At 39.6% G+C, this 15,868-nt stretch overlaps 1 protein-coding gene across 1 annotated transcript in view; it reads left to right on the forward strand.

Annotated features, from left to right (window-relative positions):
* Nucleotides 1-15,868, forward strand: part of LOC122788124 (corticotropin-releasing factor receptor 1-like) — a 1,637,729-nt gene that overhangs the window by 1,394,633 nt on the left and 227,228 nt on the right. Inside the window, exon 7 of the mRNA XM_044055063.1 lies at nucleotides 25-145. Coding sequence (XP_043910998.1) covers nucleotides 25-145 — 121 coding nt within the window. The remainder of the gene's footprint in view (nucleotides 1-24; nucleotides 146-15,868) is intronic.

The raw sequence follows: 15,868 nt of genomic DNA on the forward strand, positions 1-15,868 counted from the left end.
TGTCATTTCTCTCTTTCCAAACAGAAGTATCAGGTGTCTCCGAAATATCATTCACTGGAATCTCATTTCTGCCTTCATCTTGAGAAATGCAACTTGGTTTTTGTTACAGCTCACCATGAGCCATGAAGTCCAAGAAAGTAATGTGGTAAGTGCTTGCAGGGACTCCAGTGTTGTTTAACCCTTCTATGCAGAAAACTAACATGAAAGCTCATATCTTTTCGTACAGAATATTTCTAAATTCTCTTCTAATTTTTAGGATATTCTTCCATCAAAAACCCCAACACACTTCAGAGTACTTAGTTACTTCCAGTTATAAGTACTGCTATTTCATCTTTAATGGGAATGTTCTGCAATGTTCACAGCATTTAGATAATCTATTATTCCATCTGTATATTTATCTGAATTTCAGTTAACAGAATTCTAAATTACAATGCCTCCTCAAATCTGTGTGCTCTACTTAATGGGCTGTGGTTCTGTAACCATCTTGAAATTTTCTACCCCAAAGTTATTCAAAGAATTTCTCTAGTGTTAATGCTTTTTTCTTGAGTGGAGAATACTTTTTTAATATGAGTCAGCATTCCTGATACATAAAGAATTGGTCTTTCATCCATAGAAGGTACAACATGTGGGTTCAGCAGTTACAGACAAGTTGTGAGAGAAATTTATAGAATTATAAGTGGAGTGAAAGAATGAAAGAAAGTTTAAGACTGGAGAGAAGACAGCGGGGTGTGGAATGCCTGACTTCCAGATCTATCCACAGGCAGTGATATTAGCATTTGTTTTAGGAGCTCAGGATGATGAAGAGGAGAAGAATGAAGATTGGAAGAGCATTAGGTTAAAGAGGATTTCAGAGTTATGAAAGGCAGAAGGATGTAGAGGTGAAACATGTAGGGAGTTGAGCTTAATGAAAGTAATTGATAATACTAATGTTAAGCTACAAGGTAAAACTCTGAATTGGAGGAGATTCAGGAGAAGGGGGTGAGTAAGGTAGATGATTTGATATGCAGAGGGCAAAAGGAGTACAGGTGGACATTTATATGTTAGGAGGAAGAGAGGAAAGATACGGCCTGAAGACAGTGGAATGGTTATAATTTATGCAACTTGAAACTGTCTGTTAAGACCTGGCTGGGAAGGGTTGGTATAATGTGATTGGTTCAGGAAGAAGTGATAGCTATCAATACTTATGAAAGAAGAGATCTGCAACTAGAATCTAAATGGGAAAAGATACATGCAAGATTAGTTGAGATTAAATATGGCCAGGTGTTGGAGTAATTAATAAGGAGGTAAATAGTGGTAGTAGGTATAACTATATTCGAAAAAAAATACAATCAGGTGCTGAGAAGGTGCAATAAATTAAAAGCCATACCTATTACATGGGAGCAGTAAATGAGATGGTTGCAAAAATGATTCAGAATACCCCTTCAGTTTCAAAGATTTTGGAAGGTTGGGGAGTGAAAATGTTGCAGCTCTGGAGAGAAAGAGGCAGGACATCTGTATATGTTTTGGAATTGCCAGGCAGTTAAGCATTTATGAAGTCATTGTATAGAGGAATAAGAAAGGGTTTATGAGAAGTGAGTCGCAAAATGTTGGAATTTCATACTCTTGGGGTTAGGTAGAAATGAGGATGGGTGAACAGAGGAGGAGAAAGTACAATGGCTGTATTGAATTATGGGAGTATGTGTAAAGAGTCTTACAATTAAAGGATGGAATGGTCAGACAAGTTTGGAAGAAAAGACAGTGAATCTCAATATTTTAGAACATATAGGCATATACTGAAAACTCAGGGTGATGAGAAAATTAGGGATAAAGGTGAGGAAAAAATGTAATAAAGCACTGGACAGTTATACTAAATTATAAAGTTTATAATATTTATAAATGGATTGTGTTGGTTCATACAGGGTATGGCAAGAGTTATATTTTCATACTCAGGTTTCATTTAACTATACCTAGTGTTAGGGATTGTTGTTAAAATTATGGTAGATTCTATTAAAGGAGAATGGAGATTGAGGGAAAGAAAAAGTGTGGATTAATATTATAATGTTGACATTTAATGGTTGCAGTATTTGTACAAAAATGCTACATAAGATGCAGTTTTCTTTGTATGTATTATTATACAATAAGGATTAACAACATAAAAAGAAAAATGTTTCAGTGTTTTTGAATGATGATGACGGCATTGTATGCTTTGAAATGTTCAATTAAAAGAGTGTAAAAAAGAAGGCATAGTATACAAAACTTTGGGATTTATGTCATATAGGCATCAAATACAAGTAACACTGGTAGATCTTAATTATAAAGCAGCAATACTTTACTCCAAGTGAGAATTTCTTTCCATTCTCTGAAGCTATTTTGCTTAAGACAGGCCAGTTGCCAAGATGCATTTCAGTAATTTGTAAAGCAGTACTAACATCACACTTTGATTATGTATGAACTTTCCAGAATAATTCATCAATCTGAGAAATGGCTGTGTCTCTTTGACACTTAACAGATCAGGAGTAAGTGCACCTAATGAATGACAATCACCTTTTTCTGCAGAAAGGTGTTTAGCTTTCGTGCTTACAGTATGACCCGAGTATTCAATCTGTAATGTGCCAAACATATCTTCATTTAAATTCACACTCTATAATCTTGCACTCTTTTGCAATAAGTTGCCCAGATTCTCACGTTCATTCTTTGTAAAAATCAGTGTCATTTTAGTACACAAAACCATTCAACTCCTTAAATAATTTAACTCTGTTCTTTGAAAAAATAATCTTTCTGTGCTAATCCGTAATAGTGGTAAATAAAATCTCTTGTTTATTAGTAACTCAATACTTTTAGAATTTTCATCGGGTAATATTTTTGATGAGCACCTAGCAGCTTTGTTTTAGAAAACACTGTTCCATCACTGCACATGGTCATTAGATCTTAGAAGCTGCAAAGGATGAATAGCAGTGTCTAGAGCACAATTCACAATTAATAGGTAACAGTGTGAATGTTCCCTTTATAGAACAGCAACAGTTGGAGATGTCCGTTCATTTGCTTCACTGGACTAATGATGCCATCTCTTTCAAGCGTTTGCAGAAGACTGTTTTTTTCTTTGGTTGCAAATGGTTAAATTTAGGGGCTTCTCCCTGTGTTACTTACATGGCAGCTTTGGCAGTATACCTATTTCTTTATGAAATACTTCAGCATGTATGTCAAGCATTTATTCTACTAGTTAATATTCACATATAACACACTCTGCCTCACAAACAATTTCTCTTCAGTTTAACAAAAGTTTCTGATGCTAATTTTAATTGAACAACACTGGACCATTTTCTCTTTAAAATAAGAGTAGAATATTATTTTTGCTATTAATGGCATACTGTGTCATTTTGTCTGACAGGTTAGCATAGGGAATTAAGGCTATGTACTACTAAGAAGCTTCATTCTGTAGTCCCAGGTTTGATACTTCAGCTGCCATGTGCCTACTGTGTGATTTTGAGCAAATCACTTAACTATATAATTCTCCAGATTGGCCTAGAAAAGAGGCAGTTGTGACTAGTTAGTTTATCCATTTAACAGACAGAAAAATATCTCACATAACAAAGGCAAGCTGTCAAGTGTGTATGTTTTAAGCTTCACAGATGTATGTATTCTATAAGCATTTTTTAACATTCTTTCAAGTCTGAAATACTACTGCACCTGTATTGATTTTCCTTTCTACTTTTTATCATTAATATTAAACAAAGACACAAACATTACTTGCGGAAAATATTGAGCATTCTATTTCATTGTAACATACTGGGTGATAGTGACTATATCAAGTGTGTGTTAGGTCAACAGCTGTCTAGTCGACTGTATATGGTTGACCAGGCAGTTGATCAACAGACGTGCAAGAGCACACAAATTCAGGGGATGGGCAATTTGCCAGTAACCTGTGTTTCAGTGATTTTGGAGTTAGTGTATATAATTAGCAGGAATGTTGGTGGTGGCAGAGGAGCTTGCCTCCCTGCAAAAAAACAATGTTTTGTTTGTGTTTTTTGAATTTATATTTTGCTTGGCCTGAGGCTATTTCTTGATGCATGGGGAGTACTGTATCAGTTAGGTTTCTTTTGACCTTTTGTAATATGTGTAATTGCAGCTGTTGTTGAGTGTTTTAGTGTAAATGTGTCACTCGTATTTATATCTAATAGACAGACAGATATCTCTGTCTATACTTATATACTTGTACACACACACACACACACACACACAAATATATATATATATATATATATATATATATATATATATATATATATATTTATAGGTCTACTTCAAAACACTGAATTGTCATTAATAGGAAACTCAAAACATTGAGACCACAACACTGAAAACCCAAAACACTGAAAATGCAAAACAACAAAAACTCAGAACACAGAAGGTCTTTAGCTAACAAAGTTCAGAGATAACTGAAAACTAGGAGCCATAATCAAAACTCCTAACGATGTGGACATCCTACAAAAGGGCCTCACTGAGACAAATGTCTGGTGTCAAAGTCATGGCCTCAAGCTCAATGTCAAAAAGTGCTTTGTCATCCCTTTTGGTAAAATCTCGGTACCCATGAACTACCACATAGGCGGTAGTCTACTTAACACCAAAAGTGTGATAAGAGACCTTGGGACACAGGTGGACAGTAGTCTCTCGTTTGATAATCACATCGCCACAGTAATCAGGAAATCCTTCTACGTGGCACACCTCATCACAAAATATTTCTCATCCAGGAAAAAAGAGGTCATTGTTCCCCACTACTCGTCACTCATTAGACCTATTATAGAGTACAAGGCCCCTTTTGGTATGTACCTCACAAGACATCTACAGCAACTGGAAAGGCCACAGAAATACCTCACAAAGAGGATTACCATCCTCAAACAGATGTCCTACACAGACCGTCTCAAATAACTCCAGCTTTACTCTGTCGCATATCGCCTACTCAGAGGTGATCTCTGCCTAGCATACAAAGCTATGTCAAACCTAGAGCTGTTGGACATGCTCCACTTAAAGAAATCCCAATCCTTCCAAGCTACATGCTCTAGGGACCTAAACCTTGTCACCACAATAAACAGAACATGCTGGATGGATAGATTCCTGTCCCAGAGACTTCCCATACTCTGGAACAAACTACCTATCTATATCAAACAAAGCTCCTCATTAGCACTCTTCAAGAAAATTCCTGATGATTGGATGGGAGATAGGAAATTCACCCCAGGGATCACTTCTGTGGCTCTGCTTGACAGGGGTACAGGAAAATAATTTTCTTGGGTGGCAAAAGCCAGGGTATCGTTTGGCTAGGCTTATATAGGCCCTAGGGCCAATAGCCTAGTACCTACCTATGAACCTATGAACCTATGAAAGTGTGCATCATAACATAGAAAACTACAATGCACATGTAAATAACATCCCCTCTACCTATAACAACACCAAACTAAGAAATGCACTTTCTACTACGTTTCTGCAAGCCCCCTAAGTACCACTTCTGTGGAGGGCTCTGCCCCCCCCCCCACACACCCACTGTAAATTAAATATACCAATTCCTAGATCACACTACAGTGGAAAAAAGTTAATTTCCTAACCCCAATGTAACATGATCATCATACGGAATGTAAACATATGGATGTATTGCTTTCATGGAAGTTAAGTTAATGTTTTGAGACGTGCTGGGAGAAGTGAGTAGGGGAAAAAGTGGTTATTTTGCCCATTTGTATGTGTTTTTAGGCCATACATGTTAGTGATTTAGACATTATATATACATTCTGTATGGTGGTTGCGATACAGTGAGTTTACGAAATTAACTTTTTTCCATTGTAGTGCGATCTTGAGTCAGTATATTTAATTTATGGGGGGGTGTGGGGGGGCAGACCCTCACATGGGGGGTACAGGGATCTGCCCCTGCAGAAATGTATTAAAAAGTGATTTTCTTTATTATTTTATTTTTATTCCTTTATCACTTTATTTATTTTACTTTCCTACCAAGGCTCAAAGTCACTATTCTCCTATTGGGCTGGGGACAGTGTGATCATTTTTTCTTTCACTTTCTTCACAAACTTCAGAGAGTTGCCCAGAGGGTCAACTAACCATTTACTGGAACAGTGTCCTGTCTAAAAGTAGCAAGTTGGAAACATTACTGTAATTATTCTTTTTTTTTCATTTTCCTCACAATTGAGCAATCAGATGCGTAAACTTTGTGGGAGGGTAAAAAGCATTCCGTTTATGTATGGCTGACAGCAAGGGTTATGATGGTGGCTGTATTTTGTGGGAAGAGCAGAGGAAGCATGCTGCATATCTGTGTGTGTGTGTGTGTGTGTGTGTGTGTGTGTGTGTGTGTGTGTGTGTGTGTGTGTGTGTGTGTGTGTGTGTTTGTGTGTGTGTACACACACACACACACACACAGAAGCACACAGACGCACACACACGCACACACAAGCACATACACACACGCACATGCGCAACACGCACACACACACACACACACACACACACACACACACACACACACACACACACACACACACACACACACACACACTCATTCTCCAACCCCAAATGCCAAAACTTTCAAAATATACTGCTGCCTGGTTTTATCCTCCTGTAACATCTGTATCAGTTAATAACTGCTGCTAGGGTTAGTAGCTGCCTGGTTTTGCCCTACTGTGAAAACTCTATTATTTAACAACTGCTGCAAAGTCTTGTTGTACTAGCTCTGTTAGATGTACTGCTAGGTCTCTTATCTTAGTGTTGTTACATTACTGCTGCCTCCTTATCTTTTTACGTTTCTTTCTTTCTACCACCCTTCTCTATACTCCTTGTTCTCCCTTTTCTTTACAACTCTGACTACTTTCCTACTCCCCTGCTCAACAAATACTTGTGTTTGTTCTGCTCTTCTCCCTACAGCTGTGTGTGCTGCGTTCCACCCCATTTACTACATCATAAGAAACCTCCCCTCTAAGGAATACTACTACAAGACTCTGCCAAAACCCTCCAAAGTGCTTCAAACAGATAACCCCTCTGCAGAAACTTTAATAGTGTATGTATTGTCATTTGTAAACTTAATTCTGCTACCTTTGCCTCACTACTGTGGTGCCTGTGCTTTTCCTTCTGCTAGCCAAGCAGCCTACTGTGGTTTCTATTTCTCTTGCACCTTAATCCCTCTTACCCTCTAAGCCACCTGATATATATTTCTGCCCACCCACTTATTTTATAGACTACTTTATTTCCTATTCTGCTCTCTCCCAAGCTAGCCCACACTTTCCCTACGTTTACACCCCATTAGCCTGCTGTACCTGGTACATTGATTTACTACCTTTCTCCCCACTTTATCTTCAGTATAGACTTACCTATGATGTGTCTGTCCTTCTGGTAAAGTCACACATTTCTCCTAAAGCTGACTGATTGGTTTCTGTAAGCCACCTTCTCTCTAGCTCTTCCACTCCGTTCGGCCTTCAGGCTCACTCCGCTCCCCTACCCTATCCCCAATTCCCACCCCCCACTACTCCTACATTAATTTATACTACAAAGCCCTCCCCCTCACTATCAACCAATCATTTCTACTCAGCAGCCCTTCCCCAGCCCACCTCCTCCTGCCAATCAAATCTACTCCTTCCCTTCCTTCACGATCCCTTCTCTACTGCATCTATCCTTCTATCCTCTACCATGCCTTCTCTTCTACCAACTGCCATTCTTACTCCATCTATCTGCATTCTACTACTGCTCTCTTTATACCATGCCACCTCCTACACCTATAACCAACTGCACCCCTCCTCCCTATTCTAGCCCCTATCTCACCACCTTCTTCCACTTGCCTCAGAAACACACTTCCACAACATATCTGCCTCTCTAGTTCAACCCAATAAACTCCATTACTTCAGAATAAAGATTTTCCCACCCTCAATTAAATGCCAGAAGCCTACCCTACTGTCCAGAACTAACTATTTCCAAATCAAAAACACTACTTTCCGTCCTCAACTACCTCTGCTTAGCTGGGGACATACACCCAAACCCAGGACCAAATACTGACCCTAGTCACATTCCCCCATCAATAATAATTCAACCAACCTCAAATACCTCAAATTCCTTACCATCAATGCCCACAGTTTAAAAAAAAAAGTAGCCCACTTCCACGCTTGGCTAAACCACTACCTACCGGACATTATAGCCATCTCAGAAACCTGGCTAAAACCACATATTAGTGATTCCGAATTCCTCACCCCTCGGATTTCTATCTCTGAGAAATGACCACATAAACAGAAAAGTTGGTGGTGTATCCTTAATCTACACTAACCAACTTCACTACCTACCCCAATCCTCTCCCTCTATTCAACGATGCAGAACTAGTAATTGGCCTACTAAAAATAAATAACCACATAAGCATTTGCATTATATCCCTCTATATTCCCCCTGGTAATAATATCACTACTCTTGAGGACATCCTCCTCTGGACATCCACCAATCTTAAGCTAGAAACCTATATACTTGGAGATGTAAATATAGATTGGAACAAAATAAATAACCCTAATCCCACCATATCCATCAATGTATTTACTCCCAATTAACTAACTCCATCACCAGACCTAACAAAACAACCCCCCCCCCGGTACCATACTAGCCTGGATCCTTGTATCCCATCATAATAAAGTCATAAAATCCAGCATAACATCTGACCCATTGGGAGACCATTTTCTAGCCTTCACCCATAGAGCTACCCTCTCCTCTCCTCACCAATACCACTATATTCAAATACGTAACCTCTCAAACTTTAACCCCATTACTTTCTCCAACTCCCTAAAGCAAATTAACTGGAGCCCCCTAAAAACACTTCCACTTGACAAAGGCATACAATTTTTCAACTCAACCTTCATAAATGTCCTAAACTGCTTAGCTCCAATAAGAACAAAAAGAGTAAAAACAAAGACCACCCCTTGGCTAACTAAAGACACCAAAAAACTTATGCTACAAAAAGATAAAAGCTGGAAAGCTTATCTCAAAAACAAACAGCCTGAAACTTTACTTAAATACAAGCAACTACTCAACCTTACTAAAAAAACAAGTCATTAGAGATAAAAAGTCTTACTGTAACAAACTTCAGTCTAACCATTCTAATAACCCCAAACAGTTCTGGAATTCCATTAATTCCCTTCTCAACCCAGGTAACAAAAGCAACCCCTGCCCTGACAACAGCAAATCTGAGCCTGAAATAGCCTCCCTATTCAATTCCTTCTTCACAAACTCTATAGCAGAACTGACCAAGACCTTCCCAAACAATAACCCATCCCCTCAACCTATCCAATCTTCCTCACCCCTACTATTCCTCCTCCTACATTTGAGCTTAAACCCATCTCAACCTACCACATAAAGAAATTACTCTCTAAACTAAAACTATGCTCCAATGCCCTTGACAACATCCCATCCTCCTTCCTAAAAATATCTGCTGATGACATCACTCTCCCCATTAGCATCTTGATCAATAGGTCCATGCTGGAATCATATGTGCCCAAATTATGGCATGCTGCCTTTATTCTACCTCTCCATAAAGGTGGCAAAAACAGTAACATCTCAAACATCTGCCTCATAGCTATCCTCTCCCCAATCTCTAAACTCCTAGAAAAATGCATCCACCTTCAGCTTATGCCATTCCTAGCCAATCATCAACTAATCACTCTTACCCAACAAGCCTTCCGATCTGGCCATAGTACCATCACTGCCCTTCTCTCCTTCTTACACACAGTAAACCTTGCCCGAGACTCTGGAAAAATAGTATCTACGGTTCTACTGGATCTGTCCGAAGCATTCAATACCATTGCCCATACCCACCTCCTAAACCATCTTTCTAATCTTACTCTCTCCCACAATATCTTATCTTGTTTCTCCATCTACATTTCTGACAGATCGCAAGCTGTAAATTAGGGAAAAAGCACCTCTACCTTCCTTCCTACCCCCACTGGGGTACCTCAAGGATCCATACTAGGTCCAATGCTATTCAACATCTTTATTAACGACTTTCACAAATCTTTACCCAACACCAAAATTGTGCAATACACAGATGATTCTACATTAATCTGCTATGCCTCTAACCTTCCAGAGCTCCATACAGTGACACAAACAGCTTTCTCCACCACTAAAAATTGGATGCTCCAAAACCACCTATTTCTAAATGCCAACAAATCCAAAATACTTCTATTCTCCCCTCTAAAGCATCCCCTATTGATAAAAACTCATTCCAAATCATTAGCCAAAACAACTCTACTATAAAGGTTGTTCCCTTTGCCAAACGTCTAGGAGTTACCATCGATGAACACCTAAAACTTGATACTCACATCCAGCAAAACATCAAGAAAACCCATATAAAACTTGGCTTGCTATACAGAAACAATCACTTCCTCACACCTTCCACCAGACTAACTCTAGCCAATGCCTATCTACTCCCCTCGCTACTGTATGGGGCTCCTCTTCTAACAAACTTATCTGCCTCCCTTTCCTCCAAACTGGAAATCTGTTAAAATACAATTTCCAAATTTGCAACCAAAGCCAAATTCTCCTCCCACCATTGTATTTCCCTACATTTGTTAAAGTGGCTTGAACTCTCCAACCACCTAGACTATCTCCAAATCACCACAGCCACAGACTAATATTCATCCTTCTAAGTGCCCTGCACTAACCAACATCCTTCAACCTTATACCCCTCACAGAACTCTCAGATCTACTCACCAAAACTTAATGTCTGTCCACAAACCCAACCACCCTGCAGGCCAGCTTCTACTATCATTCTCCTTGGCTAAAAAAAGAACTTGCAAAAACTTTTAAACCTTTAAAACTCCGCTACATTCCTATCTTTACTCTAATAGGAAATGCAACTGCACCCTCCCCCTTACCTAATAAACACTGCTACCATTTTAACACCTGACTACCTCTGTCTTCAAGCTAGCCTATCGCAAATATAAATATTGTAAATAACTAAATTGTACTATGTATCAACAATCTTATGCCTGTTTCTCTAGCTTGAAGTGAAATTGTAAAGGCTTTTCTGTTCCACAATTGTACCTGTAACTAATGTATGTAAAGCAAACATTTTTGTATCGAAACTATGTAATGTGGAGCTTATCTCCCAGGGCCTCCACTGAAAATGGGCTCCCTGAGCCCAGTGGACCTCCCCGGTCATCAAACTGGAAATAAATAAATAGATAATAATCAAAAGTTTCAGCATTAAACACACATACACACACACACACACACACACACACACACACACACACAAACACACTTACCATAAGTCAAAGCATGTATCCTACACATACACAACCTTTGGCATTTTGATGTTTCCTAAGCTCATTTCTTGTAAATGAGAGCTGCCAATAAAAGAAGCAGCTATTCACTTTGTTGGCAAAGGCATCGACTGACAAAGTGAACCATTTCTTACAAATTTAATGTACAAGTCAGATAACATAACTATTCCCCTAATTCAATAGCTTACTAATTCAAAGGAAAAAAAAACTTTGCTAGAATCTCCTTGTGTTCTGACTGAGTGTGCTTCTCAGTTGATAAGTATATATTTTTGCACTTTTTAACTGTTCAGAGATGAATAAATCAATAATTGAATTCAGTTCAGAATACAGTTTGAATAAATTGCATTTATTTAAACTGTATTTGCTTTAATATTGCTACACACTCAAGTGTGCTAGCTTGCACTGCACTTGAATTGTTTTTGTGCTGTTTTAGCTGCTTTTCTGTAAAAAAAAAATTCTAAGCGTGTTTCCTGCCTTTACTGTAACTAGTCTAGTCCAGATAAAGATTTGCTGTATCCAGGACTGTTTCTAAGCTTCTGAGCCTCCCAAGCCTTTCTGAGTTGGAGGGAAGCCTTCTAGCTTATCAGTGGGAGTTATAAGCACTAGGTAGGCTATCTACCACAAGAGTGGTTTCTGGCCCAGAAATTATAGTTTATTGGCCATTTGGGCAGTTTTTCCATCTCTTTCAACTTTCTGGTTTAAACGCCCATGTTTGCACTTGTTTCCCACCTTTCCTGTAACTAGTCTAGTCCAGATACATATTTTCTATATCCAGGACTGTTTGTAAGCTGCTGAGCCCCCCAAGCCTTTCTGTGTTGGAGGGAAGCCTTCTAGCTTATCAGTGGGAGTGGTAAGCATTAGGTACCCAATCTACCACATGAGGAGTGGTTTCTGGCACAGAAATTGTAGTTTATTGGCCGTTTAGGCAGCTTTTTCCATCTCTTTTAACTTTCTGGTTTAAAAGCCTGCATTTGCACTTGTTTCCAACCTTTCCTGTAACTAGTCTAGTCCAGATGCAGATTTGCTGTATCCAGGACTGTTTGTAAGTATCTGAGCCGCCTAAGCCTTTCTGTGTTGGAGGGAAGCCTTCTAGCTTGTCAGTGGAAGTAGTAAGCACTAGGTATACTATAACTAGTCTAGTCCAGATATAGATTTGCTGTATCCAGGACTGTTTGTAAGCTTCTGAGCAGTGCCAGAGTCTGTTCTTCAGTTTTTCTCTCAGATGTTTAAAGGTCAGTTCCCTGTGCTTTCTCCTATTAACCTGCTGAACTTGGGCATCCTGAGTCAATGTAGCAACTGCCTCATGTCCATTGACAACCCTCTCTTCTTACCTCCCAACACTCTGCGAGAGATGCACTTATATATCCAAATTGGAAGCCACACACTTTCCAGCCAAGACCGGAATAGATGAGGAGAAGGTCAACACTTGCACCACACCACATGGAACACATAGACCTCCAGAACACACGCCAGCACTGCATTCATATAAAAACACAAACCACACACCCACCTTCATGGAGGCTCTCAATAAAAATCTACCCAAACAGCAGAGACCTCCCAGGCAGAAATGCACTCGACCACCAAAACACAACACTAATCACGAGACACATAACTCTCCTAAACAGTGTGCCACTCAGCCAAAGCCCCTAAGGCAAAACAGCATGCCTAAAACACTAGTCATAGGTGACTCAATAGTGAGGCACACTGATGTCCCACTCACTAGGTTGAATAAGGAGAAAGTAACAGCCAGCTGCCTGTCAGGTGCCAGGATCTGCCACATAATGCATTCACTCAGGTCCCTCATCAACAGGTACAAATACGACTCTGTCATTGTACATGTGGACTCTGTCATTGTACATGTGGGTGTGAATGGCCTGAGATGTACCTCCCTGGACTATATGAAAATAGACATGGAAGAACTCTCAGATTATCTAGTCCAGGTAGGTATGACCCCAGCCCTGAGCAGCATCCTAACATCACCCAGAATGATACCATAGTACAAGCAGAAAATGATTGATTTCAACAATTGGCTAAGTTTCTAGTATCATTCTAAGGGGATCCAGTATCTGTTTGCCTGGGATGACATGATTGACAGACCTCGATGCTTTGCCAGAGATGGCCCGAATCTGTCACCCCTGGGCTTCCGGATACTGGCCAAGGCTCTTGCCATACCTATAGTGCCTTTTTTAGGCAGCGTTCCAAAGACCAAATTACCAGCATAACAGCTACAAACAAATGCAATCTGAGGGTCATGCTGCTGAATGCTAGAAGTCTAAATCTCAAAATGCAGTTACTCGAAGCACTCCTTAAAATGGAGAACATCAACATTTGTGCTGTAACAGAGACCTGGTTCAAGGCAGCAGAAAGCACCCCTGCGCTACCAGGCTATAACTCATTCCATACTTTTCGGCCCCAGAACTTGGACCAAAGTTCCAAAGGCGGTGGTGTTTCCATATTCATAAAGGATGTACACAGCTCTGGACTGGTAGCCCAACATAACGCATCAGAGATACTTCAGGTGCAGATAACCTTGGGTAAGACAGATATTCAGGTCATAGCCTGTTATAGGTCCCCAACCATGTCCCAAGACTCACACTCCACATTCCTTAGCACCCTGGAGAATATTAGCGTCCAACCTAACACTCTCATACTGGGCAACTTCAACTACCCATCCATTGACTGGGAAAACTACTCATGTACCAATACACTTGCCTAACATTTCCTGGAATTCATTAATTCTAGTGCCCTGGACCAGCTCGTTCTTACCCACACTAGAGGTAGCAACATCCTTGACCTGATCATTACTAACATGGGCGACCATTGCTCTACACCAGTAGTTACCTCCTCCCTGGTTAGATCCAACCACAAACTAATCACCTTGGAAATCCACATCCCTCCCACCACCTCCAATCCCCCCACAGAGGTGACCACAATGAAAAACTTCTTGAAAGCTAACGTCGGGTTCCTAAAAACAGAGGTGGCTAACTTCACGACACCCATGCAAATGGAGAATATTTGCATGACTGCCAAATCATGCATCAATGCACTGTACGAACATGTACACCAATGCATAGAACTCTCCATATCCAATAGAACCAAGATGCTCTCCTCCAAAAAAAAGGGAGACAATCTGGTGGTCCCATCCCATAAACAAACTTTGCAACAGAAAGAGGAAACTGATGCAGAATAAGGTGAAGTCCCAGGACTGGAAAAACTCCCTTATCAGCCTCAACAAAAAGTAGAGATCCCTCATCAAATTCTCTAAAGCTAGCCATAAAAACAGAATTGAGCAGATAGTAAAGACAACCACAAGGTCTTCTATAGTTATGTAAAGAATCTCCATGGCAATACCCAGACTTGCTGTGAGCTACTGCACAATGGTACCTCCTATAATGAGCCAACAGATATTGCCAATATACTGGCCAACAGATTCAGTACCAACTTTATCCCTCTCTCTCCCCCCAAAGGACCAATCACAATAAATTGCCAGGCAGCCAGTATTGCTGCTGCACTGGTTAAAACAATGCCAAGAATACAGCTTCTATGGGACCTGACAATATCCCTGGCTGTGTTCTACATGAGCTACAGAGTGAACTGGCACCTCACCTGTGTACCCTGTTCAATCACAGCCTCACCTCATGCTTTGTCCCTACTGAATGGCACACTGCTAAACAGCTACAAAGGAATTTGAGTTAAGAAATAGAACATATAAAATTAAAGGCAGATACACCTGTGAGTCAGTAGGGGTGGTGTATTTGGCTAAACGCCAACAATGTGACGGCTTTTATATTGGTAAGACTGAGCATGTTTTTAAGTAAAGAATGTACGAGCATCAGTATCATATTGCTAAGCACAATATTACCAATGCATTGGTCAAGCATATTGTAGACAATCCTTCACACCAGTTTAGGTATATTGTTATAGAACAAGTTAAGAGAAATATTGGGGGGCATGGGAGTTGAAGTTAGAAGAAAAAGAGTTGCTATGGCAATTAAAAACTAATGTCTATATGTTTCCTGGATTGAATGAATGCTGCTCAATTTAACGTGTTTTAAAATTAAAATCCTTGGAAAGGTAAAAAATGGAATATACCTATCAAGATGTTTTTAACTCACATAGATATTAGTTAAATGAGTATTGGGTTATTCAAAGTATTACAATAATTGTTTTGTTTAAGTAAAGTGTTATTGTTCATTTTGTGCTTAGTGACTGGCTGACAGTGATTCTAATAATACAAAGTTTGTATTTTAGTAGTAGTATGTATGTCCTTTTAAGAATAATTATGATGTCATTTCAACCAATTAATGACAGTATTTCACATAGAATTAGCTTTTTGGGGGTTGTCTGAAGAAGTTCATTTTACCCTTGTGAACGAAAACGCTTACAATAAAACCCATGGATTAAGGACTCCTGGTATGTCATCTCTTTCAGCTTTTTGCAACAAACATTTAGGTATAGCAGTTGTTAAAACTGAAACCTCATACAACTCTGATCTCCACATAATCTAGAATTCTTCATATCAACAGTAAGCTACTCTGCAAATCTCTAACATATATGGCTTTTCTATTGCTAAAGCAATAACTCAACCT

This window comes from Protopterus annectens, chromosome 13.part0 (genome assembly GCF_019279795.1).
Source record: "Protopterus annectens isolate FY-2018-M chromosome 13.part0, PAN1.0, whole genome shotgun sequence".
Taxonomy (NCBI): domain Eukaryota; kingdom Metazoa; phylum Chordata; order Ceratodontiformes; family Protopteridae; genus Protopterus; species Protopterus annectens.